This window comes from Cnephaeus nilssonii (genome assembly GCF_951640355.1).
Source record: "Cnephaeus nilssonii genome assembly, chromosome: 19".
NCBI lineage: Eukaryota > Metazoa > Chordata > Mammalia > Chiroptera > Vespertilionidae > Cnephaeus > Cnephaeus nilssonii.
The window spans coordinates 34058538-34086536 of NC_137090.1; the positions used below are offsets into that span (position 1 = coordinate 34058538).

The 27999-nt window shown below is 46.3% G+C and overlaps 1 protein-coding gene across 1 annotated transcript in view; it reads left to right on the forward strand.

Annotated features, from left to right (window-relative positions):
• The first annotated feature begins 10353 nt into the window (after nt 1–10353).
• NXN (nucleoredoxin) overlaps nt 10354–27999 on the forward strand; it is a 148397-nt gene continuing 130751 nt past the window's right edge. Inside the window, exon 1 of the mRNA XM_079798875.1 lies at nt 10354–10832. Coding sequence (XP_079655001.1) covers nt 10461–10832 — 372 coding nt within the window. The 5' untranslated portion in view covers nt 10354–10460. The remainder of the gene's footprint in view (nt 10833–27999) is intronic.

A 27999-nucleotide genomic window follows, 5' to 3' on the forward strand; every position in this document is an offset into this window, starting at 1 on the left:
TCCAGACTAGCATGGATTTGGGCGTATCCACTAAGAGAAACATACATGGAAACAGAAGGCAGTGAGGATAGCCAGTCAACATAGGCAGCATTCTCTGTGCTGCGGAGCATAGCATACGATTCACCTTGCTTTTGTTCCAACCAGGCCACTGAAGGAGCTAGTCCTAAGGTCCCCAGCAAGAGGACATTTATTGGCATGAGGTGACAGATGGGATAGAGCTTGGCATTTCTAACTGTAGAAGACTGAAGTAAAACAGAAGGTGTGGAGCCTCCAGCCAAAGGGTCTTGGGGTTTTAATGGCCAGGAGTTGCCTAAGAGCAACCACCAGACTTTGGACCAGCTCCCCACATGCAGCTCTGAGAAACTGCAGGTTGCTCCCCTCTGCCTCCAGGACAGGTTATTTACCAGAAAAATCTATCCATATTCATGGAGGAGAGGGGCCTTGGCTAAATAGGGGGCTGGGCTTGCTGGACCAAGAAAGGCTTAGTCCATGCAGATGCTCAATACCTTCAGTTTACATAAGTGGTTCTCAATCTCTAGGGGGCATCAGAAGCACCTGAAGAGATTGTCCAACTCTTGATTGCTGGGCTCAGGGTTTCTGATTCTGGAAGGTGTGGGATGGGAGTGAAAATATGCATATCCCAGGTGATGCTGCTGCTGCTGGCTGGGGACCACATTTCGGGAACCACTAGTCTACATCATTGTCTACAATGACCTCTCACTGAAAGTAGATTCACACTACTCGGAGCTCCACTGAGACGGGGCACAACTGTTCGGCTCACTGAAGCCTGGAGTACATCATGGGCTAGGGTCCCACCGCGGGGTAGCAGTGGGCCAGAGAAGAAGGGAAAGGTGGCACATTGCCAATTTCATCTCTAATCCCAAAGTAAGTTTCACTTGCTCAAAAGGCTGGTGTTCAAGAGTTTGGGCCAATTTTTAAAAAATACGTTTTTATTGATTTCAGAGAGAGGAAGGGCAGAGGGAGAGAGGGATAGAAACATTAATAATGAGAAAGAATCATAGATCAGCTGCCTCCCGCATGCTCCCCACTGGGGATCGAGCCCGCAACCTGGGCTTGTGCCCTGACTGGGAATTGAACCGTGACCTCCTGGTTCATAGGTTGTCACTCAACCACTTTAGTCAGACCAGCCAGGCAGTTTGGGCCAATTTGTTGTGGGGAAAAAAAAAAAAAAAGGCATTGATTCCTACCGGTCTTTTGTTTAGCTCTGAAGAAAGGAGCTCAGCTGCACAGATCAGGCAGCAGCCCATGGCCATGTCCACCAGGTGAGGCCAAAATTGGAGCTTGATTGGTGGGGAGGCCTCGAGGAGTGTCTGCCCAGTGGAAGACCTGGATGGAGCACAAAACCAGTAACGATCCCGTTCCCACACGCCACCTGCCAGAACAGAGAGCTTTCTGTGTCTGCTAGCACGTTCGCAGCTGAAGGAGAGCCTGGACGTGCTCTGGGTTGACAATGAACTTTTCTAGGAGTGGAGCAGCCCGAGTGCGGCTTTGCTGAGACCATGGAACAGGCGGGGTGAGTGGAGGTCTGTATTTTTTTTTTGTTTGTTTGGTTTTTTTTTTTTTGTATTTTTTGTTATAACTCCTTTTTTTCCACATGAAGACATTCATGATTGAAGTTTTCTTTTAAATTTTATGTGCAAAGAGCTAGCATTGTCTCTGCAGTCAGGTAGATATGTCTTGAATGACCCATTCAAGGAAGTTCACTTGCTCCAACTTATGAAGCCCGTATCCTTCCTATCCGGACACAAACACTGGCAGCCCATATCGAGGCCATATTTCCGGCTCAGACCTGCCCATTTGAGCCGACGCAGCAAGAGCAAGAGCCCTGGCCAGATTCTCTCCAATGGCTCCAGCAGAGCTGCTGGCCAGCCATCTTGCTCTCTCAGGTGCCACGTGGCAAAAGCTTGTTAGAACTTCTTCAGCTAGCCACACTGAGCCACCTGCCACTCGAGAGGGAGCCGTTCACCTGCCGGGAACACTGGCAGGCAGGCCTCTGGCCAGACAGCAGAATGAGAACCTGCTTGGGCATTGCTGCCTCATATGGACAAGAAGAGTTTGTAGGACTGAGAGTAGGACCAGCACTCAGCATGCTGAAGCCAACCTGGGTTTTAGGGGGAAACTCCCATCTCCACCCAAGAGAAGGCACTTTGGTATACGGTGGGCTCCCTGAGGTCTCAGGAGGCAGCACCAGCATGAAGGTTAGCAGGGAACCCTCTGGGCTGTGACTTGGGAGCAAAAGGACTGAGGGCTCATGCCCCAGCAGGAGGCCTCAGAAAGCAAGGAACAGCCTGAACAACACATCAGGGGAGCAGTTAGAACAAAAGTCAGATCTCCAGGTCAGTCCGCACCCCCACCCCGAGGTCAGGGGAGCAGATCTGAGAGGCAGACTGGAGCGCTCCCTAAGGGGGTGTGGCTCTTACTGTGCCCACAGGCAGGAGCTGTCCTGGGATCCCCGAGTTTGGGTGGACGGAAATTAGACCTTATTTTCCTCCTCAAGCCCGCTCTTCCTGTTTACCATCCGGGTGAATGGTGCATCCATGCTCTATTAGACTTAGATGCCCTGCTTCCTGCATCCCTTACATGCCTTCTAAATAGCTTTCAAATCCCCCGTCCCCTTCCTTTGTATACTCACTGCCACGGCCATATCTGGGCTCTAATCATTTTTCACTTAATAGAATCAGTTGGTCTTCATGCCTCCTGCCTTGCTCTTCTCCAAACCACCCACAGAGCGATCTCTCAGCACAGAAACGTGATTATGTCCCTGCTCAGAATTCCCCTCCGTGCCAGGACAGAATCTAAACTCAGTGTGTTGCTTTTATAACACGTGCCCAGAAAGACACTTATGTTTCAGTCCAAGTTTAGTTCTTAGTCGAACATTTCCATTCCCAGTTATCTCTTTTGGATCTAGAAGTGATGGCTCAGAATCATTCTTTTTTAAAAAAATATATATATTTTTACTGATTTCAGAGAGGAAGGAAGAGGGGGGAGAGAGAGAGAGAGAGAGAGAGAGAGAGAGAGAGAGAGAGAGAGAGAGAGAGAGAGAGAGAGAGAAACATCAATGATGAGAGAGAATCACCGACTGGCTGCCTCCTGCATGCCCCCTACTGGGAATCGAGCCCACAACCCGAGCATGTGACCTTGACCGGAATCAAACCCGGGACCTTTCAGTCCGCAGGCTGACACTCTATCCACTGAGCCAAGCCAGCTAGGGCGCTCAGAATTGTTCTTAATAACCTGTGCTCTTTCATGTTTGGGAGATGAGTTTTTGACTTCGTGTCATTTCTTTGACTTGTGTCCTGTCCTCAGTCGAGTATAAATTCTTAGAAAATATTTATTATTATGATTATTTCTTCATTCTTTTTGCCGCTGACCTGTGGTAGCCATGATGAGAGCAAAAGTACCCTGTCCTGTTCCCAGAGCCTTAGACTCCAGCCTGATTCTGGTGGAGTCTAAGGCTCTGGGAACAGGACCAGAGGTCTTCATGTTCAAGGTCTTCATGTTCTGGAGCAGATTTCTCCCTCAGCATCAATGTTTGGGAGTTTCATTTACTCGCCCATACCCAACAACCCAGATTTGCTTGCTATCCCTTGTGCTGTTGCTTTGGCTTTGCTTACAAACGTTATTGGAGGTTTGGCAAACAGTCTGGCAGTCTGGTGGGTTGCTAGGACCGACTTCAGACTTGGTTGATGAATCAGACACTTGGGCTATATCTGCAATAGGAGCGCGTGGATGGCAAGTTGTGATCCCGAGATTTGATCTGAAAAGTATTGGAGGCAAAGAGAAATATGCATTCTGATTTTCTAGCTCCTTGCACTTCTGACTCAGAAAAAGAGTTAGGAGGCTTCAAGAACTAGACTCCTTCTGCTTTTCTGGGAGACAAAGTGAACAGTAAAATGAACAAGAATGGTTACTTCCCAAAATTACATATCAAGTTGGTGTCAGTACAAGCCCCATACTTCTGCTGTAACCCTTCCTTCCCTTCCTTCCTCTCTATCCTTCTCACGTCTCACCTCTATATTTTGCTTCACTCACCTCTCTGTCAAGCAATTTCCCTTACCAGTGCATCTGCTGCAAAAGACCAGCCTTTTCAAAAGGAAAAGATAAAACAGGTGTAAGAACTGTAAAATAGCATTCATCTACAGGTAAAATTTTTTACAGGGAACTCTCAATTAAATGGAATACAATGTTTTGTTTGAATCAATTTTGATTCCAATGTTGTCAATTCGTTTTTGAGCTATGGGATTTGGGAAGCTTTTATATTACAAAAATGTTCATTTTGTGCTAGCAGTTTTGTTATAACAGAATTTGAATTTTTGTGTGTGAGACGTTTTTTCTCTTTCATTTTGAGATGTCCTGCTGTCCTTTAAACCTTCCTTCCTCCACTTGTAGTATGTGATCTTTTGAATAAGTCCTATTTGAAATTTCAAAAAGTACTTTTTTTTTTCTTGGATTGGAATTAGAGCTTCCATATTTTTCTCACATCTATTTCCTTCAGCTCCCTTCCCCAAGAAATCTGTTACTATTTCTTACATGTCTTCCCAGATAAATGTCATGCATATGTAAACATTATGTTTGCATATGTATTTTTCTCCACTTAAAAATTTACAAGCGGTAGCCTAGTATGTCCTCCTATTCTGCACCTTACTCTCTCTTGTGCTGCATCATAGAGATGTTCCATGTCAGTGTATGTGACGAGTCCAGGGACCAAGGGGTGGAAATGGGAGTGTCATTCCTCGCTGCTTCTTCCCCAGGTACCCACTAGACAATTTTGTTTCTTGTTCCTACAAACTTAGGTTTTGCTTAATTCCAAAGGGGAAAATGCTCCCACCGGGAGGCACAACAATGATTCCATTGCACTGGAAGTTAAGACCCAGCCACTTTGGGCTCCTCATAGCTCTGAATTCACAGGCAAAGAAGGGAGTTACTCTGCTGGGTGGGGTGACTGATCCTGACTACCAAGGGGAAATTGGACTACTAGTCTACAGTGGAGGAAAAACAGAGCATGTCTGACACATGGGAGGTCTCTTAGTTACCATACCCTGTGATTAAGGTCAATGGGAAATTACAACAACCTAATCTAGGCAATTCCATATATAAATTCTGGAGAATGGAGACTAATAAGTGTGCAGAGAAATCTCCTTAATTCTTTTCAATGGCCAGATTGTATACCTAATGAAAGTGCCATAACTGAATCATCCTCTTTGGTTCACAATTAGCCTCTTCCCTGTGTTTTTCTAATTTCACCAGTGTATCAATAAACATCTGTACACACACATCTTCGTGCACAAATGCTACTACACCCGAAGACCAAGGAATGTGATTTATGAATCTTAAAGATGACATATATATATACACATATATATATATTTTTTTTGCATGTTTTGTATGACATCATGTACCGTAGAATGCCATTTCCCAATAGGAAAATGTTGTGATTGTGTATGTTCTGTACAATGTCAGGCATTTTGTAGCTCCTTAATAATTATTTTAGAACAATAATAATTTTCAGAATAGCCAGTCAATTTATGTAACATTACTAACTAAATACCAGTAAGGAGATATATATATATAACTAGTGGCCCGGTACACAAAATTCATGCACGGGGGGGGGGGGGGGGGCGGGGGGAGGAAGGCGGAGAGGGTGTCCCTCAGCCCGGCCTGTACCCTCTCCAATCTGGGACTCCTCAGGGGATAACTGGCAGTCAGACATCCCTCTCACAATCCAGAACTGCTGGCTCCTAACCACTCACCTGCCTGCCTGATTGCCCCTAACTGCTTCTGCCTGCCAGCCTGATTATCCCTAACTGCTCCCCTGCTGGCTTGATTGCCCCTAACCACCTCTGCCTCAGCCCCGCATCCAGGACCCAGGATTCCCTCCTCCAGCTGACCACAGGCACCCGGGATCCAGGCTTCCCTCTCTCTGGTCAGCCGTAGGCACCCAGGCCGGCTGCAGCCACAGGGGATGGTGGGCAGGTGGCTTCGCCTGGGCTGCAGCCGCAAGTGCTGGCGCCCGGGACTGCGGGGTGGGCGGCTTCTCCGTCTACCAGGCTGTAGCCAGCCGCAGGTGCTGGCGCCTGGACCGCAGGTGAGCGGCTTCTCCATCTTCCCTGGGATGCAGTGTGGGCGACTTCTCTGGCTGGCTGCGGCCTGGGATCATGGGGCAGGAGGCTTTTGGTCTCCCTGGCTGCAGCCAGCCTCAGGCGCTGGCGCCCGACTTCTCCGACTCCCACAGGCCTGGAGCAGCTGGGGGGCGGGGCTGCTGCCATCTTTTCAGGTTAATTTGCATACTCACTCTGATTGGCTGTTGGGCATAGCGGAGTGATGGTAATTTGCATGTTTCTCTTTTATTAGTGTAGATTTTTTTATTTATTTCAGAGAGGAAGAGAGAAATAGAAACATCAATGATCGGAGAGAATCATTGATCGGATGCCCCCTGCACCCCCCCCCCCTCCCCGCCACACTGGGGATCAAGTCCACAACCTGGGCCCCCGACTGGGAATCGAACCATGACCTCCTGGTTCATAGGTCGATGCTCAACTACTGAGCCACACTGGCTGGGCAGGACATTCTTTTTAAGTGTGTGTCTTGATCTACATAAGCAGAGAGAGTGCTTTCAGTAACCCAAAGGATGTTGGCTATTCTTTACAGGAAGCCCAATGAGTCTCCTTGGGCCTCTTGTAACAAACACCCACTAGAATTATGATTTTGGAATCATTTCCATTGCAAATCCCCTCTTTCCACGCCCCTTAAAAGGCAGCTGTGATATTTGGCTTCTAACCAAGGCCTGCTGCACCAACAATTCTCTAAATTTTATTTATATTTCATGTGCAGCTTGCTCAAACTCTCACTTTCCCAGGTGCCAGATGCTGGTTTGGACACACTCCAGTGGAAAGTGCTTTCCTGTAAAATAATAAAAGTGAAATGTCGAACAAACCGCCTCTTTATATCAGGCTTGCTCCTGGTTTACCAAAGTTAAGTACTTTAATAATGACTTCACTATTTTCCCAAATTTGCAATCCCCCAAATTCCCTCCACACCTACCTCCACACCAAATTGTCCTTTGGCTTCCGTAGAATATAAAAGCTTATCGTCATTTCATATTTCTTCAGTGTTCATTTGAAAATGTTAGAGGAATCTATCTGTCTCACATGCTTTCAAGGGTGCCTGATATAACCCACCCACAGGTATTTCAAACATGATTTGGGTGAGAAGATAAAGCATGAATGTATTTATAGAATTTTAAAAGATATCAAATAATTTAATGTCTGTTTTAATAGCTTTAACATGTTGTTTTATACATACACTAGAGGCCCGGTGCACGAAATTCATGCATGGGTGCAGTCCCTAGGCCTGGCCTGCGATTGAAGGGTGAGCATCTGGTGTGAAAGGGCAGGTCCCAGCTGACCTCTGGGCCCTGGCAGCTCCTGGGCCCTGGGCAGCACCTGGGTCAGGGCCCCCATGTGCCCCCGTCTGCCTGAGTCACGGCCTGAGACCCCACGCGGAGATGCGGTGAGTGTGGCCAGACGCTGCGGGCCAGGGCACAGCATGGGCCTCTGGGCCTCCCAGTGGCACAGCATGGAAGCCAGCCTTGCACACTGCTCCTGCGAGAACCCATGGGGAACCCGACCGGCTCTTGTGGTCCTGGTGGCTGTGGCTCCGCTATGTTCCGCACCGCCCCCTGATGGTCAGCGCATGTCATAGCAAGCAGTGGAACTGCTGGTTGAACAATTTGCATATTAGGCTTTTATTATATAGGATATTTTTATTGATTTCAGAGAGGAAGGGAGAGGGATAGATATATAGAAATATCAGTGTTGATAGAGATTCACTGATTGGCTGTATGCCCTACACTGGGGACCCAGCCTGCAACCCAGGCATGTGCCCTGGCCGGGAATCGAACCATGACCTCTGGTTCATAGGTTGAAGCTCAACCACTGAGCCATGCTGGCTGGGTGCTTTAACATGTTTTCACCAAAAAGTGATGCTTTCTGTGTTTTATAATACAGTAGGTCCTTGGGTTACGTTGGAGATCTGTTCCTAAGGTGTGACGTAACTCGATTTTTGCCGTAAGTCAGAACCCATTTACATAAGCACCTACGTCACTCACATGGAGCACATACACAGCAGTAATGAAGTGAAACAGTAAAAAAAAAAAAAAAAAAATTTAAAGAAAGATAACAATTCCTGACTTTTACTTGTGGTACATAAATAATAAAAAACATAAAGCACATATGTACATATGTCGAAATGACAGAACTTTTTTTTTTATATAAATAAATGGGAGATGGCGATGTAACCATGAAACGAACTACGCTGAGTCTGACGTAACCCGAGGACTGTCTGTAACACTGTCCCTGCAATGGCACAGAATGTTGGTATGACACTGAAAATTAACTCAGAATTTGCCTTTGTGATAAGGTTCTTCCTTGCTTAAAGGCGGTCCTCAATTCAGAGATCCTATTTGTGAAATGAGCAGCAATATTAAGTAGATACTAAGAAAATGAACATAATTTTTTAGAGATTGCCAGTTCACTCTTGGTTTTCACCTCCACTTCCTGCACGGGTTTATGTGGTAACATTTCACTGAGCTGAAAACCAGTAAAATTCCTGGTTCTATCCTAGAAAAATTGAGAACCGTAGGCATGAAAATTTGTGCCAAAAGCTTATGGTTATAATCTGGGGTTTACATGCTGTGATTTGCGTGTGTGTTTGTGTGCGTGTGAAGCTGCTATGAAATAAAATTTCGGCTTGGCTGCCGAGTATCTCTTTTCAAATAGTATTGGGCTCTGTAGATCTCATTTTTTAAAAATAAATCTTTATTGTTCAGATTATTACAGGTGTTCTTTTTTTCCCCCCATAGCTCCCCTCCACCTGATTCCCCACCCCAACCCATGCCCTTACCCCCCGCCACGGTCTTCATCCATAGGTGTAAGATTTTTGTCCAATCTCTTCCCGCACCCCTTACACCCCCTTCCCCCTGAGAATTGTCAGCCCACTCCCTTTCTATGTCCCTGATTCTATTATATTCATCAGTCCATTCTGTTCATCAGATTTTTTTATTCACTTGATTTTTAGATTCACTTGTTGGTAGGTATGTATTTGTTGTCATTTTGTTGTTCATAATTTTTATCTTTACTTTTTCTTCTTCTTCCTCTTCTTAAAGAATACCCTTCAGCATTTCATATAATCCTGGTTTGGTGGTGATGAACTCCTTTAGTTTTTTCTTGTCATTTTCTTTTTCACTCTTTCCATTAGATGGCGGTAAATAGCCAATAAATAACTTCGGAAAGACGGGTGGAAGGCGGTGAGAAGAGCGGGTGTTTTTTCTTTCTTTTTTTTCTTTTTACCGCGTTGTTGGTTTCTGAGCGGACACACATTGAAGGTCATAAGTGGCGGGTGGGCGTGGTACACATTAAATTTTTCGTGTGTGTGGCCGGAAGACTTGCCACAGACCACCTGTTTAATCCATGTTCTCTCTAAGCATAGGGTAGCATCTTGCCAACTGGAAAAAAAAAACCAATTCCCTAGAATTTTTCTCAATTATCAACATACCTGGTATAAGGGATGGAACCATTCCGAAGAGCAGCCCGCACTGATTTACATGTATGCGGCACCTGTAGCATACATTAGTGGAGATGGAGGACAGCCGCTCGCCGGTGGCGAACGGCCGCTGCAGACTGTGGACTGAAATCCCACAGTATGACCTGCGATCAACCCACAGGTATTATGGACCCCCCACGTGTGCCTAGCACCAGATCAGAAACGACACAAGAAATACAGCAATCCTCTTAGAGAATAGAAAACACACACACAGAAAAATAAGTGCTGCGCAAGACCTAGCCTGAGAAAATACTTGTCATGAAGGTGGTAAGTCCTATAAGCCTTCCAAGGGGGAGGTCAGTGGGGGACGAAACGGCCGAAGGGTTATGCGTTGTGCAGGGAGAGAGAGAGGGGAGGGAGGAATAAGAAGGGTAAGAGAACTCGGGTGGGGGGACCGTGGGAATCTTTGGAGAAGTCGGGAGAGAACTGAGAATTGGGGAGGGAAGGGTAAGGCTAAGTCCAGCAGCCTTGGAAGGCGGGCTCAGCGGACCCGTCTTTCTTCCTTAGGCCCCAGGCATTCCCGTCGGAGTGGAGCGTGCTGGTCAGCTTCCACGCCGGGGCTGTAAGCCGGCGCCCAGGGCCCAGCGGCCGCGGACAGTGCTGGGGCGGACCGGGCAGCCAGGGCTGACCATGGAGGGGGCGTGGCTTGGGCGGGCCGGAGGGGGCGTGGCGTGGGCGGGCCTGGGTGGGCGGGGCTCCCCCGTGTGGGCTGGGCTCCCCCGTGTGGGCTGGGCTCTCCTCCGGCCGCCGTTGCTGCCGTCGCCTCCGCCCGCCGCGCGGACCAAGGGAGCGGGTCGCCGCTGCCTGCGCGCCCGGTGCCGGGGCTGCGGTGGGCCAGGATGTCGGGCTTCCTGGAGGAGCTGCTCGGCGAGAAGCTGGTGACGGGCGGCGGCGAGGAGGTGGACGTACACTCCCTGGGCGCCCGCGGCATCTCGCTGCTCGGGCTCTACTTCGGCTGCAGCCTGAGCGCCCCCTGCGCGCAGCTCAGCGCCAGCCTGGCCGCTTTCTACGGCCGCCTGCGGGGGGACGCGGCGGCCGGGCCGGGGGCTGCAGCCGGAGCGGGGCCGGGGGCCGGAGCGGCCGCGGAGCCGGACCCCCGGCGCCGCCTGGAGATCGTCTTCGTGTCCTCGGACCAGGACCAGCGGCAGTGGCAGGACTTCGTGCGAGACATGCCGTGGCTGGCGCTGCCCTACAAGGAGAAGCACAGGAAGGTGAGCGGCGCGGGCCTCGGCGGCGCCCCCGGCCTGGGCGCACACCCCGCGCGTTCCCGGGAGCCGGGTTCTCGGCCGCCCCCCACCCGCCAACCCACCCGCGGTCCGTCCCCTCTGTCCCTTCCTCCATCTTTGCACGCAGTTCCCCTCCTGCCCCTCAGTCTCACCTTCCTCTGGCTGCGCCGCCCCCCATCCCGGGACCCCACCGGCTTGGGTCTCCTGCGGCAACTCCTTGGTGCCTATGCCAGGCCGCGCCCGAGGGGGGAAGTTTGACACCCTTCGGCCCCCCAAACCCGGCTTGCGTCCTGAGGAGTCGAGAGCCCTGTCTGCACAAGTTGGGAGCCTCCCGTAAGGGGTGGCTGCGCAGGGGGGTCCTGACCCCGTGACCCCTACCGGGCAGAGTTGCGGGGGTCCGGGGGGAAAGGCCTCTTGGTCCCTCAGCCGCTCGACCCCTCTCGGATATCTGTAGTGGGTGGGGGAGGGCGCTAGCCCCCTACCCATAATGCCCAAACCAGGAAGTTTATTTTCTTTTCCAGAGAAATCTGCTTTCCTGGGACCTCTCCCCCTGGGACCCTGGACCCAGAGGCCGAGGTCAGGCTGCCCTGCGCGCCCCGGGGAGGCGGCCGCTGACCACGGCTTTGGGCAAGAAGGGAACTCACTCCCCTCCCTTTCTCACCAGCTCTGCACCCCGGCCTGAACTAGTGGCCACCCAGGAGCTTGTCCTGGTCTGGCTGTCCAGCCATCCTCTGCAGCTTCCTCCCAGGCACAGGAGCAGACCCGTCCTTGCAGATCTTAGTTGCTTGGTTGGTGGGCCACTGTCGTCTTGGCATGCTTCGCATTAGATGCTGAACTGATCCCATGGGTGCGGATTGACCGGCAGAACGAGGGTTTGGGGAAATGTATACTTCGCTGTCAACTTCTCATTCCTCCCAGTTTGCTGCTGAAGTTAGGTTGGGTTTTTGAGTGTATCTGTTGGATGAAGATGTCTGTTTTCATAAAATGAATTCAGGAACTTTTGTCATGAGTCTAAACAAAAAGTTTTGGGGTGCTCTTGCTTAATTCGTATGCAACGTGTGAATTGAGCCCCTTCCCTTTCTGAGAAGCTCAGTCTGTGGACAGGAGAAGGGCTGTTCTGGGGCCTTTAGGTTCCTCTGGGGAGGATGGTAATGGCATGCCATGTGTTTCTTCTGTGTGTATAGATTCTTGTTGAGAAGCATGATTTAGATTTAGTGAGAGCAAACGGCTTATACTGTGACCCCAAATGTCTCCAGTAAATCATCCATCCTGAAGCAGTGTTAAGGTACAGACTTGGGATTTAAAGGATGAAATACAGTTTAACAAATGCAGCTTGTACATGTAACACTGGAAAGACATGGGCTCACGAACCACACAGAGGCAAAACCTGGCATTTTAGCCTTTTTTTTTTTTTAGGTGATTTTGCCCATCTGTGATTTATATGTTTGGTAGTGCATTAGTATGAATGGTTAGTCCATTTTTGCTTTACAATGTGGAACCCTTTGTTTCCTTAGTGGGGTTTTTTATAGGCCTTTTGGGGAGGAATAATCTTCAGAAAGTGATTTACCAAGTAATATTTCCATCCTTATGACAAGTGTCTGTTATAGACCAGAGTCTGTGTAAAGTCATGTCCTTGTTGGGCAACCCCGGCGACTTCTAGCTTTTGCAAACATACAGTAACGATAAAATGTGACAGACCTAGCGCCTACTGTGATTTTCACAATGGGGAAAATAAATTCGTTGGAGAGGAAAACTGTGGAGCAAATTGAGATGTTTTGACCATGCTTGAAGCTTTTTCTCGAAAAAGAATATTTGATATGACATAGGCCATGCCTGCTTCTCTATGCCCTGGCCAGTCCCTTTGCATGAAAAAACGTGGTCTAAGGCCTTAGCCCCGTGGTTTGCAAACCGCGGCTCACGAGCCACATGCGGCTCTTTGGCCTTTTGAGTGTGGCTCTTCCACAAAATACCACGGCCTGGGCGAGTCTATTTTGAAGAAGTGGAGTTAGAAGAAGTTTAAGTTTAAAAAATTGGGCTCTCAAAAGAAATTTCAGTCATTGTACTGTTATTTGGCTCTGTTGACTGATGAGTTTGCCGACCACGGGCCTAGCCTAAACCTGCTAATTCCACCAGGATGAGTCTGGATGACACAAGGCAGACCCTCAGTTGACAATATAGTTCAGAATGATGCACATGCCCAAACCATGGTGTGTTAGTTAGTATTTAAACATTTTATTTTTTGCTCAGAGTTTTTCTGTGTACTTAGTTCTCTAAAACAAGTCCAGTTTTGAGTCTGTAGTTTCTGTTCTTGGATGTTCATGAATAGGTAACTCAAGATCTTATGCCAGAAACATTCTTATTTGAGGTGATACAACCAGGTAAAAAGACTCCAGCTGTGTTTCTCACAGAAAACATACTCTTGAAAATTACAAAAGCTGTGCACTCACTTTGAAAGGGGTTACTTTCCCTCTCGATACCAGAGATGTAGGACGAATTCCTTTTCAGTAATTTTGAGCTTTTGTCTTTCTTGTTGGAAATTTGGGTGCTTGTGATGCCCATTCCATGATAAGACCAGTGAAAAGTCCAGGGCACCCCTAGTTCAGGGTGCTGGGTGGATGAACACTTACTTTTTTGATTTTGTTAAACTATATTTTTATTGATTTCAGAGAGGAAGGGAGAGGGAGAGAGAGATAGAAACATCAATGATGAGAGAGAATCATTGATTGGCTGCCTCCTGCACACTTCCTACTGGGGACGGAGCCCGCAACCTGGGCATGTGCCCTTGACCAGAATCGAACCCGGGACCCTTCAGTCCACAGGCCCACGCTCTATCCACTGAGCCAAACCGGCCAGGGCAACAGTTACCTTTTTGTTGATGGACCATGTTCGTGTTTCACCAACTACAAAAGTAGCTTTAAAGAAGAGAATTTTGTTTTACATTGAAGATAAACCAAAAGTTCCAGATTACTAATTTTTTAAAAGTTCTCATAACATTTTTTCTTTAAGACCATTCGTATACTTCCCATTGGGATAACAAAGGATATGGTTCTAATTAGTTATTGGCTGGCATTTCTCTAAAGAAAATTGAAAAATTATGGTGGGGAAAGAAAATGCCGTGTGGTATTTCTTTTTTTCTTCTTTTATTAATTTCCCCTTTTATGTAGTAAGAAAGTCTGGGGATGACCATATATGTTAAGCCTGCATTTTGCCTAGCTCCTCGCACCTTGATTGGAGCTGTGAGAAAACAGCAAATAAAAGAATTCCAGCATCTTTTAAAATAATTCTTGACGGAATTATTGATCATCCTGTTCCTACTTGCTTTAGTGGTAGGTGCAAATGTAATGGAAGCTTCATTTTTTGGCTTCCAAGTACACGCATATAAATAGCTGTACAGGAATTATAATTAGATGATAATAGAACTTTGAGTGAATTTATAAGAGCAGTTTTGTGAGGAAACATAATCCTGAAGTTCAGGCAGTTAGACTTGTTTTAAGTAGGTTTGCTTTTTGTTTGGTTGGCAGAGATTTTTCCGATTTCTGGAGAGAGAGAATGTGAGAAGTAGTTGGAAAGGGGTGAAGATTTGGACTTTTGGGATTTCTGATCCATCCCATTAGAAGTTATTTAGTTTTCAGAACTGGATAGTTGATCTCCAGGATCTACTTCCGCACCACAGAGGAGAACACTGGTTTTGGTTTTAAAGCCACAGGACTCAGCTTTGCCTGGCTTGGATGCCTGATGGAAAACATTTGGTCTGTGTGGGTGTGCTGACATCAAAGAGCACAGGTTTGCAGGGGTCTGGCTTGGTCCGGAACGTCCTGCCTGACAAAGGGGAAGGAAGAGAGTGTTGGGGCAGGAGAGCAGCAGCGTCAGGGGACGCTGGCCCAGCATCCCTGGTCTACCTGCTGTAGGTAGGGTAAGTGGCACCTTCTTGCTGCCCCATGTGGGCTGCTTGCTCTGCGTGGTTCTTTTGGTTCAGACTAAATCAGAGGGGCGGCCTAGAACTCTCCTGAATCCCAACCCAAACAGTCTTACCGCTCCGTCTCTCCCACCTCTCTCTCCCTTAAATCCGAATACCCTAGCCACTAAGAGGACCATTTCTACAACACTCACAGACCGGTTTCGATCAAGGTGGTAAGAGATGGCAAAAAGGCACAACTTTGAAAATTGGGGTTTTCTGCCTTCTGCGTAAGGAGCCCGCACCAGCCAGGAGCGGTTCCCTCTCTTGACTGTGTTTCCACCACGTGGATCCGTCTGATAAAAGACAACAGTCCAGTTAAAGTGATACGAGCAATTTTCCTTAAGAGGCTTTTTCCTTGCTCCATTATGTGTAATGTATCTTTTAATCTCATTTTTCTTCTCTGCATAAGGAAGCTGTCTTCAGACGGGCTCTTGTCCATCGGCCCGGGTTCAGATCCTGGCTCTGCCATTTGTTAGCTCTGCTCCTTGCACAAGTTACCCTACATGTCTGTGGAGATAATAACGGCACCTGCCTTACAGGATTGTTGTGAAGGCTACACGAGATAATGTACACGTGCCTGGCATACAGTGTGCGCCCCACTAATGCTAGCTATTATTTGTTAACACATTGTCATGGGATTTAGTAATTCATGTCACAGCTTGAGCCTTTGGAATCTAGCACACCATAGAATGGCAAAACTGTGATGAGGTGTATTTCTTTTTTAACTCTCCAAACAAATGACTTTTATAAGCATACAAGGGCATACAGTTAAGCAGTTGAAAGATTTGCCCTCGAAAAGATTATAATTGAGTAGAAAGACCTGGAAGAATGAAACAAAAGCAAATGAATTATTAAAAAAAAAAAGTACTGTTCCTTAAAATACTGACAGTGCTGATAATGACCGAGCTAGCTCCACACTTGTATTTGCCTTTGACACAGAGGCAGCAGGTCCATGAAGCCTAGGCATGCTAAAGGGCAGCAACTTGAAGATGAGGAGGCACTCTTCTTGAGAGAGATTAATTATGCACTTGGTGATGCTTCTGTGGTGTGCCAAAGCCATTAAGCGTGTCTTCTACTGATGGCTGCTTCAATCTGGGCCGCACGGAAGTTGCGGATTGCTGCTCTTTCACGTGGGAGGAAATGGACCGTGCTGGGTCCTGGAGCAGTTCAAACCTCACCCCCTCGCCGGAACTGCCTCCCTTCCCAGCTCCGGAATGCTGTCGGATAGCTTTGCGCAGACCTGTAGCCTTTGCAGGTTTAATCCGTGTCTTCCTTCCAGTTGGCTGCAGAGGGCCCGCTGAAGAGCTGTCCACAGCTCTTGCTAATTAATTTGTCTTTTGATAAGGGTTGGAATGTGCACCAGAGCACAGAGAAAAGCAGTGGGTTTTGAGGTTAGGGTCATTGATTTTATTCTACTCGAGTTTTTCTTTTTTTCTTGCTTACCTTCTTTTTATCACTCTTCCTTTTGATGGGGGTTCTTGGTTTCATATCAGCACACATTCGAGAAAGAAGGCTTTTTATTGTTTACAGCAGGGGTGGGGGGTGAAGAGCCCCTCGGTGGGAGGGGTCTGCTTTTTGTCTGATAGGGCTTGGCCCCACTCTGAACTAGACCAGCTCCTTACTGCATGGTATCGTTTCAGGGGACAGCATGGGCTGGGCATAGGATGTGTTTATTTCTTCACGTTCTGAATTCCCAGCGAGCAGTTAACCACCAGGTGCTCCGTTTTCTGTAGTTCATTAATCTGCCATTATGCTTATTCAAAGGCACTGAAAGAAAATGGCAGTGAGTTTATTATTATTTTTAATTTATCTTTATTATTGAAAGTATTACAAATGACCCCCTTTTCCACCCATTGACCCTCTCCTCCCACCTCCCCAGGCCTTTACCACACTATTGGCTGTGTCCATGGGCTATGCATACATGGATATAAATTCTTTGGTTAATCTCTTCCCAACACCCCTCTCCCCCGCCCTTCCCTCTGAGAATCCTCAGTCCTTTGCATGCCTCTGGATCTATTTTGTCTGTCAGTTTCTTCTGTTCATTAGATTCCACATATAAGTGAGATCATGTGATAGTTGTCTTTCTCTGACTGGCTAATTTCACTTAGCATAATAATCTCCAGGTCTCTCCATGTTGTCTCAAAGGGCTGCATAGTGTTCCATTGTGTAAATGTACCACAGCTTTTGTATCCACTCATCTGCTGATGGGCACCTGGGCTGCTTCCAGATCTTAGCTATTGTAAATAATGCTGCTATGAACATAGGGGGTGCATATTTTCTTTCTTATTGGTGTTTCAGGCTTCTTATGACATAATCCTAGAAGTGGGATCACTGGGTCAAATGGCAGTTCCATTTTTAATTTTTTGAGGAAACGCCACACTATTTTCCATAGTGGCTGCACTGGTCTGCATTCCCACCAGCAATGTACTAGGGTTCATTATTGTTTGTTGATTGTTGATGGTAGCCATTCTGGCAGGTGTGAGGTGGCACTTCATTGTCGTTTTAATTTGCATTTCTCTAATGATCAGTGACTTGAGCATTTTTTCATATATCTTGGCCATTTGTATGCCCTCTTTAGAGAAGTGTCTATTTAGGTCCTCTGCCCATTTTTTTTTTTAAATTGAATTGTTTGTCTTCCTTTTGTTGAGTTGTATGAGTATTTTATATATTTAGAAATTAACCCCTTATCAGGTGTATCATTGGCAAATATGTTCTCCCATTCGTTGGGCTCCCTTTTCATTTTGATGCTGGTTTCTTTTGCTGTGCAGAAGCTTTTATTTTGATGTAGTCCCGTTTGTTTATTTTTTTCCTTTGTTCCTCTTGCCCTAGGTGTTGTATCAGTGAAAATTTGCTACATGAGATGTCTGATATTTTTTTGCCTATGTTTTCTTCTAGGATTTTTATGGTTTCACAACTTACATTTAACTCTTTTATCCATTTTGAGTTTATTCTTGTGTTTGATGTAAGTTGGTGGTCTAGTTTCTTTCTTCTTTTTTTTGCATTTACCTGTCCAATTATCCCAACTCCTCTTAGGGGAGTTTTACCAAATATTCAAAGAAGAACTAACACCTATCCTCCTCACACTACTCCAAAAAAGCCAAGAGGAAGGAACACTTCCAGACTCTTTTCACGAGGCCAGCATTCTCCTAATTCCAAAGCCAGATAAAGACACTACAAAGAAAGAGAATCACAGGCCAATATCCCTGATGAACATAGGTGCGAAAATCCTCAACAAAATATTAGCAAATCGGATCCAGCAATATATTAAAAAGATCATACACAATGACCAAGTAGGATTTATTCCAGGATGCAAGGCAAGTACAATATTCGAAAATCAATAAATGTGATACATCACATAAACAAATTGAAAGACAAAAATCACATGATCATATCAATAGATGCAGAAAAGCATTCGACAAAATCCAACACCCATCTTTGAATAAAAACTCTCAGCAAAGTGGGAATAGAGGGATCATACCTCAACATAGTAAAGGCCGTATATGTCAAACATCATACTCAATGGGCAAAAATGAAAACCATTTCCCCTAAGAACAGGAACAATACAGGGTTGTCCACTTTCACCACAGTACTGGAAGTCCTAGCCACAGCGATCAGACAAGAAGAAAAAATAAAATGGCAATGAATTTAGAATCTTTTTGCTGATCTGACTTTCACGAAGCTCTTGCATACTGTTGCTTTATATCTTGCCATTATTTTAAAAGTAAATAAGAATTATTTTTTAAATATATTTTTTAATTGATTTCAGAGAGGAAGGGAGAGGGAGAGAGAGATAGAAACATCAATGATGAGAGAGAATCATTGCTTGGCTATCTCCTGCATGCCCCCTACTAGGGATTGAGCCTGCAACCCAGGCATGTGGCCTGACTCGGAATCTTGAACCATGACCTCCTGGTTCATAGGTCGACACTCATCCACTGAGCCACACCAGTTGGGCGTAAATAAGAATTCTTGAGTCCCAGGAGACCTCCTCGATTCTCTGGCACCCCTCACATCCAAAGGCCACCGAGTCTTGTTGATTTGATCACCTTAACTGCTCTCAACTTTGACCCTTTCTCTTTGTCCCTGTCATCACTGCTTGAGTTCAGGTTTCATTAGACCACTGTGGACTAGAGCCTTCTCCTGGAGCTCCTTGCTTCCCTCCCGTGCTGACCTCTGAAGTGATTCTCTAGACTAGCTTCTCACACTGTCGGTAGTCAATTATCAGTTTTATTTCGTGTTGTTAATTTCCAGTCAGTCACACACCAATACACCTGGCCTTACCACACCTGATCCCTATACAACTTGAATCACCTGCATCTGCCCACTGAGTTGACAACCCATAGGCTGGCCTCTGTCCTGTTCAATAAGGAGGTTGCTGTAATGTCAAGCTGCTGTGAACATTTTTAAGTGCTCATTTTTATTCCTGTACTTGCCTATTGCCTCGGGCCAGTAACAAACAACTCCTGGACAGGCACTAGACTGCACAGCCACCTTGATCGGCACTGCTCTAGACTGTTGCCAGAGCGAATGGTAAGCCCCCAAAGACTACTTTGATCATGTTATCCTCCTGCTTAAGAATTCTTCAGTAGTCCATAATCTCTGGGGTCAGGTCCAGACTCTAGAGCAGCGGTCGCCAACCTTTCGGACCTTGTGGACCACCTGTGGTCCGCGGACCACCAGTTGGTGACCGCTGCTCTAGAGCCATGGTCGGCAAACTGCGGCTTGAGAGCCACATGCGGCTCTTTGGCCCCTTGAGTGTGGCTCTTCCACAAAATACCACGGCCTGGGCGAGTCTATTTTGAAGAAGTGGCGTTAGAAGAAGTTTAAGTTTAAAAAATTTGGCTCTCAAAAGAAATTTCAATCGTTGTACTGTTGATATTTGACTCTGTTGACTAATGAGTTTGCCGACTGCTGCTCTAGAGCATCCTCCGGTCTGTTCTCCCTCATCTCCCACCTGTGCGATGTCCTCTCTCTTCTCCCACCTGGCTGAATTGGGAGCTTCCAAACTCAGTCCCGGTTTCCCTGCTCTGAGAAGCTTTCCTGCCTCTGTTTCCTCTGGGTAGGATGCTTTTGGAAGCACCCAGCGATCATGTGCATACAGATGCTAGCGATGAGCCTTTGGCATTTTATGGTTTTGTTGTTGTTGTTGTTTCACTAGACAGTAAGCTCCCTGAGGACAGAAGCCAGCCCCAGGCAGGGGAAGATGGTCAGTGGGTAGGTGCTGAGAATTGGATCCCAGAAAGCTGCGTGTGACTTTGGGCTCAGTAACTGGAAAGCTCGATAGTGTCCACGTCCTGTGCGTTGGAATGTGCACTTTCCCGATTACTTAGCTTTGATTTAAAAATTTACTGTTATAGTTGGGCCTTAATCAAATGGTCTAATTTTATATATCTACAGTATGTGGGTGTTTTTGTTTTTGTTTCTAATGAGTGCTTTAAAGAGCACTTAAATGAGCAAATGGATGCGAAACTCCATTGCCCTGTAATTCTGTGCTTAAAAATAGGAAAAGACTCCACTCTATTTTCTGAAACGTCAAAAATCTTAGACCATTAAAATAGCCTCCTGTCCGCAGACCTATCATTCTACGCTTTTTCAGTTCATGCGTAGTCGGTGTTTCTGTAACCTCTTTCTTCCAAGGAACTCCACATGCATGCATATTACGTCTTCCAGCACCTAGTGATCCGTAGATATTAAGCGTTTTAATTTTTCAAAGTGTGTTTGAGTTGGAGGATTGAAGCAAAGAGAACCAATGATTAGATCAGGGTCACCGTGTTGGATGAAAGGTCTCAGCGGAACTCCCTTAAATTCAACTCAGTCCTTTCTGTTCATGAAATCGTGTCTGAAAAAGTGTTCACATCAAACATTCTCCGTGGAAGAGGAGGGAGCCGAACGTTCTCTTTTTAACCAATGGCTCCGGGTGTGGATTCACTCTAGATATGCATAGACTCTGAAATAAGCTAGAGGTAGTTTAACTGCTTAAAGCATTTGCTGTTTCTTGGAAGACAGGGCAGCCAGAGCTTTTCTGTTGCAGCCTTTGGTGGTGGTGGTGGTGGTTTTTAAGGGCCTTTTAATGATTTGGCTTCTTTTTTTAGATCAGCCAGTGAAGTGCCCCCCAACTCCCCTTCATCCTATGCAAAGCCCGAGGGCTGCTTTCGTGCTTTTGTTCAGAGACAAAATTGAACTTCAGGTATCCTGCCGAGAGCCTAGGACTAAATCCGTCCTCCCTTTTATGAGGTTTTCAGAAACTGCTGTTCTAACTTCCAGTGAAATTTCAAACATGTGCTTTCTGCTTTATGACAAGTCAGAAGTAGAGTAATTGAAAGTTGCTTGAGTGCTGTTATTCTGGAGTGAAACCCTGTAATGGAAACTTTTGTTCTGTGGCATAAGTGATTAAAAACAAACATACATTTTCTGCTGCTCGCTGGACATAGCTCTTGGAGCAGATACACAATGTATGTTTGTATGACCCACTCTTCATAAAATCCTTTGTAAAAAACAATGTAAGCCTCAGGGTCGGCCTTCCTTTCTACCACGTATCACCCACTCCCCCTTGGATTATTTCAGTGTGGACACCCATTCCAGGTAAATTCCAGGAACGTTTCTACAGTTCATAATGCTTTGTCTTGGGTCACCACTGAATAGTCATAAAACAGGGCGTGGTGAGTTTTGCTCTGCGAGGGGTAGGGTTTCCCTCTTTGTTTTCCTAGGAGAATTTTATCCAGATGAATCGGGTTTGCAGTGTTTTATTTGTCTTTTTTGGTCAATATCCCTGGGATAAAAATCTGAATGGATTTAGTCTGTTTAAAATCAGAAGACGCTGCCTTCCCCCCCCCCGCCCCCCTTTAAATGAGATCAGGTCAAGACAGTTTGCTTTTGATCGTGGTGGCTCACAGCACAGCTGCCTCATCTGTTACTCATTTTTCGGGGTTTGATGTGAAATACAAAGATTGGGCAGAACAACGTGCAGTCAGGGAAAAGCGCAGTGTGCCCTCGGAGCTCTGAATGGCAGTGATTGCGGGGGTGAGGGCAGCGTTTTCCAGCTTTGGGCGCGTGCTTGACTGCAACTGATAGCATTTATATCCAGAGGCCTTCAAAATTATTCCAGTACTATAAGTGAATGCTGAAAATCTGTTGCATAGCGGATGAGTATGGATGCTGGGTCTGGATTTCCTGGATTTGAATCTCTTTCTTTCTTTTTGTTAATTCTTACGCGAGGATATTTTTTCCCGTGATTTTTAGAGAGAGTGGAAGGGAAGGGGAGAGACAGAGAGAGAGAGAGAGAAACATCGATATGAGAGAGACACATCGATTGGTTGCCTCCCACACGAGCTCTAGAGATCTAGCCTGCAACCGAGGTAAGTGCCCTCGACTGGAATCGAACCCGGGACCCTTCAGTCTGCGGCCCACACCGTCAATATCCACTGAGCAAAACGGCCTAGGGCTTGAGTCACTTTCTAGCAATGTGTCTTTGCTGCAGGTTACCTAACAGGTGTGTCACTAGTTCCTGGTCAGTGAAATGGAGACGATAGTATCTACGATACAGGAACGTTAAGAGTTAAATGAGTTAACATTTGAAAAGTGTTCAGAACAGTGCCTGGAGCATTGTAAGTGCCATTTAAATGTTTACTCCAGGCTCTTAGGTTTCATTCCATATTTTATGGTTATTCATATGACAGGAGGAAAGAATTTTCAGCTTTTTTCTTTCTCTCCCCTCCCCCCCCCTCCCCAAGCACCTGGTTCTTTGCATCTAGTGGCCTATCGCAGAATCTGGTTTCCCTTCAGTTTCTTACTAAGACAGCAATAACTACTTGTCAGGTGTTGCTTTGAGGACTTACCTATGCCTTTGAATGTAAGTAGAACTCCAGGCCAGCTCTTTGATTAATTGGGTGTTCAGGGTTACTGAATGGATTCTAGTTTTGCTTTTGAGCCGGGAGAGAGTAGGGGAGAGACACTGGTTTGTGCATATTTCTCCTGCCATTTATTTTAACTTTTTATTATGGAACACTTCAAATATCACACAGGTAGGGGACATAGTGCAGTGAGCCCTTATGTACCCAGCACCCAGGTGGGGTGATCGCCGGCCCATGGACACCCACCACCTACCCCTCACTGAACTCCATTGTAGCCACTCCCAGACGGCGGATCTGTTTCCTTAATAAACATTTCACTGAGTAACTCTATTAAAAACACACAAGCACAATATCCTATCATCCCTAAACAAGTCAGTAATTCCTTAGTATCAGCAAATATCCAGTTAGCATTCAGTTGCTCCCAGTTCTCTCATAATTTTTTTTAAGTTGGTTTGTTTGAATCCAAATAAGGTCTACACGTTACATTTGGTAGCTATGTCTCTACAGTTTTAACCGATAGTTTAGGTTAAAAAAGACTATTATTTATTGTTCCCCTCCATTGAAACTTTCTCTGTCCTTGGTCTACCTCCTTGCCACATTCCCAACCTTTTCCTATCCATATCTCCCCCTTTATCTCGGTCTGGAGTTTGAAAGTGTCCTAGCCTCCTATAGCCGAAAAGCCCAGGTGTGGGTCACCTTATAGGATCGGGGAGCTCAAATGCTGTCCACAGGACAGCTTGCCCCTCCATCTCTGCGCTCTGCTTGCCTCTGTGTGGGCCCGCCCGCTGGCAGGCTGGTCCTCCGAGTGATGACGGCAGGACCCAGGGAATCGCATTTGGCAGAGAGAGTTGTCTCAGGACCCCCGCAGGAGGAGGCCAGCCTGGTCACCGTTCCATCCCAGAACCTGTCAGTACGGCCAGAGTGTGTAATACTCTGCTTGGCAGCCAGACCTGACTCACATGCACACCTGTGTAGCCAGGTGGGATCACGAGCCAGGTGGACTGAGCATCAGGTGTGTTACCAGAGGGAGGGGACAAGAATGCCGGGCCAGCAGAACGGCAGGTGTCCGCGAGGGTCATCCACGCGAACCCCGTGACAGCGTGGCCCACAGCGGTCACCGGCCTCTGCCGAGGCGTTTCTAGTGACTACACGCTCCCATCTCCCCGCAGGCCTTTCTGACACCGGCCATTCTCTCCCTGGGGACGGGCCAGCCTTCAAAGAATGGAGACAGTTCTCCCTGCCAAATGCGATTCCCTGGGCCCTTTGACCACTTCTCTTACGGTGTGGGTTCAAGTTTCCTCGCCATCCTGGCCATTTGTGTCTGGACCCTCTCCAAGTTTGTCTGGGAAGAGTAGTCCCCAGACCTGAGCACGGAGGGTCAGCTTATCACCTCCTTTGTTCTAGATAGTGTCTAGACTTAGCCTGAGGTTGTATTCGCTCCTCTGAGGAATGAATCACACTGCATTCACTTACTTCTTTGTCAACCAAAACTCCAGTCTTTCCCCCCTGCACAAACGAGAGCAGTAGGATTTTATGCCTGTCATCTCTAAGAATCCCTTGGCAGTCTGTTGAAGGCTTTTTGTATGCCAGTGTGGCCCCTCACAGTGATCACAGCCCCTTCCACACCCTGACTCAGTCTGGGCGTGGAGTCCCCTGGACATGCTACCAGAAGCGTCCTCCAGGCTAATGGTGGCCTGTTAGTTAGTTTTCAACCAACTTCAAGTCCAGCCCGTATCTCTCCATCTAGTTAATGTGTTTATTGTAGGAGACCTTGACAGATAGCTTGCTGCAACTTAGACATCAGCTTTTTCCCTTTCAAGGAGCGATGGTTTGAAATGACCCATGTTTGGTGAGCCCTTGCTTGCTTCTAAACTGACCCTCTTTTCCTGAGTGTGTGTTGAATAACTGCAGTAAGCTGTGGGGTCTTATTTAGGGGTTGGTATTAACTTCACCAGTCTGGAGTTTGCAGAAGCTCCCCGCTTTCTGCCCTCTTGAAAATCGATACTCCTTCCATCTGTTGGTTGCCGGTGATGAAATCACTGACAACAGTTAGGTGATATTGTGGGCATATTTTCTCCCCCTTGGATGTAATTCAGACCTTAGAGGAAGAGCTGGAGCTCAGCTGTGCATGTGTGGATTGTTGCTACATTTGTTTCCTGCCGAGGACCCAGTAGGAATAGCTGTGGCCAGACACCCCTGACAATTAGTGTGCAGTTGAGAGCACCCCATGGGTCCAGGAGGCCCAGATCCTGGACTTGCTGAAGGCTGTATGGCAATAGTGGCCGCCTGTCCCCCTCCCAACACCGCCCCTCCCCCACCGTCTCATTAGGGCACTAATAGAGCCCCAGGGAGCCTTTTCCTTAATGCCATTTCCCCCCATCAGGCCCACGCAGGGTGCGGATGTGGCTGGCTAATTAAGTGTGGCATTTTGTTTCAAAATTAGCAAGAGACAGTAGCTAGCTACAAAGCAAACGTGTCCTTGTACAGATAGGTTTGTTTTTCTTAATATTCGGCTTTTTAGGACAAATCAGCCCATTTATTCTGAACAATTTACCCTATTTAAAAATGGATTTGTTTTCTTACCCAAGTGTACTTGCCCATTTAAGATTACACATGAATATGTTATGTGCTTTACAGTCCGGTGCCTAAGAATCCTGACATTTCCCATGTTAGGCATAAAGATGAATTGGAATTAAACGCCTCCAAACGCGTTCCTGGGGGAAGTCACTTTCCTAAATTTGCAGAAGGTCTCGCTGGCTTCAGCTCTCGGGTGCATTGTTTTAAGCTTTTACAAATGTGCTTAAGAGTAAAAGACCACTTAATACCACTTGAGCATATTGTCTTTCCTTTGGATTTGTGGAAAGTATTAATTTGCAGGGACTGTGGTGGAACACTCGAGTTCCGAAGCACTGCTTTCCTGTGAAGTCTCCGTCCAGGGCGTTTTTTCCGAAATCATCTGCGCCTGCTCTTCAGTTGCTGCGGCCACAGAGGTGGCAGTTACCAGGCGAATCCGGATCCCTGGAACAAAACACAGCATGCCTTCCCGGGGAGCGTGGGATTGGTTTGTGTGCGCAGACAGCACGAATTATGGCTCTACTGCTGTTTATATTAAAAAACCCATTTATATTCCTTTTCGCAGCATATACTTAAACACTATTTTTCCACTTAGTAACTTTTTTCCATTTGCAAGAGGAAGCCAGCATTTCATTTTTTCTTTGTAAAAATAATCCTCTTTCCAAAGATAACCACTGTTAATAGTGTCTTGTATAGTCTTCCAGGAAAAAAGAATAGGCATATACTGGGTATGTAATTGTCTATGCTTAAATATTTTTTACACAGATAGATTTAGCATTTGAAATTAATTTTTTTAAATTTTTATTTCCTGAAAGGATAGTGCCTTCATATGTTTTAAAAAATTCAATTAAAACGAAAGGCATGCAGGGAAAAGAATTCTCACTTTGCCTCCCCTGAGGCAGCCACCACGATCAGTTTCTTGTCTCTTCAAAGGTATTTTGTACATATACAAGCGTGTGAGTGTGTGAGACCCAGACACACACACACACACACACACACATTCCCCCCAGCACCCCCCCCCCACATATTTTTTAATAGAGCTTGCTTGTATTCTTGGCTGCCTGTGACAGGTGCTCCTTTTCTGTCTCAGGTGGGTAAAGACTAGAAATGCCGTTGCACAGCCCTGTGGTTACTTTGTATCATACCTGCCTTGGTAATGAACCCAACACGGAAGCAAGGAGCTGATCCCCCCAAAACACCGCTGTTGATGGCTGGAAGGAAAATGGCTTAGCCTGCCACGCTCACCGAGTATGGTTCTCCGGGGAAGCAGTTTTCCCTGTCCTCCGAGAGGGGCCCCCTTTCGGGCGGACACGGAGCAGTGGGAAGACAATGTCTGTGAACGCCCCACTGCTGTGCCCTGCCATTTGGGTAAATTAAGGGGTTCGTTCTCTGAGGCTGTCAGTCTTCCCTTCCAAGAGAGTGTGGATTTTTACGGGGACAGAAGACTTCCCCGCGCCAGGCCCTTGTATAATGCTGTGCCTTTTGTTGTGACGAGTAGTAGGCGACTTGTATTTAGTTCCGTATAGGTTTTTATTTACTAACGTGTGTGCATTTTTAGAAAATCCTTTACCCACAAATCCAAAGTTATGAGATAGATAAAGTAAGGGACTATGGCCATTATTTTCATTAAGGAAATGAAATCTGCATTTTATTAGGCTTGTTTGTTTTAGATTTGAGCTTCTAAGAGGTGTTCAAAATGTGATTTCTTCCACTTAGAAAAACTCCCTTACAACATCTTCGGGATGCATCTATTGCTTTGAGAGAAATGTACAAATATTACATCAAAAGTCACCTTACCCAGTTTCACACCCAACCCTTCCCCTTCCCCCTGAACACTCCTTATTCTCTTCTGTATGAGGCAGCTGAGAAAACTTAGAACCCATTCGATGTAGACTCATGTAGGCAGTTGCTTATGAAAAATCAAAGGGGTGCTATGGGAATCAAATGGACTTATTAAATAAATAAGTAGACAATAGAAACTTTGAAAGGCAAACTGCAAAGATGCAAGTGAACCTTAAATGGGGACTTGATGTAAGAATGGAAAGGGCATTAGTGTCAGTTTAGAAGTAAGAATATTTTCTGAACAATTAGTCACATATGCAGAGTAAATGTATATCCTATGGGTCAGAACTAAACTATAATGATGCTTGCCTCATGTTACCCTGAAAGTATCCTTGAAAGCTGTATATAATAGGAAGACACTGGAAATGCTCTAAATGTTCAACATGGAGTGGTTAAGTAAATTACAGTGCTCAGGGTCAAGTTGAACAGCTATTACAAATGGAGTTTATGACCTTTGCTGGAACACAGAACTATATACTTCAGAATTGTGTTCAATAAAGCAAGATCCCAAATTATACAGATACCATGATTACAGCACTGTTTAAACCATTATATAGGAAGGAAGATTGAAATAAATACCCCAAATTGCTAATTGTTATGTTAGGGCAGTGGTCTCTACGGTGGCGGGTCTCTGATTTGCAAATGTTCCGAATATAATCACTTTTGCAATGAAAACATAAATTTATGTGAAGAAAATAATGGTGCTGTTGCCTGAAAGAGTGTTCATGAAGTTTTTGAAGGCTAGCTTTAGTGTAGGGTGCCCCCCCCCTTTTTTAATCCTCACCTGAGGAGATGTTCGTTGATACGTGTGTGTGTGTGTGTGTGTGTGTGTGTGAGAGAGAGAGAGAGAGAGAGAGAGAGAGAGAAACATCAATCAGCTGCCTCCTGCACCTGCCCCGACTGGGAGTCAAACTGAAACCCAGCCATG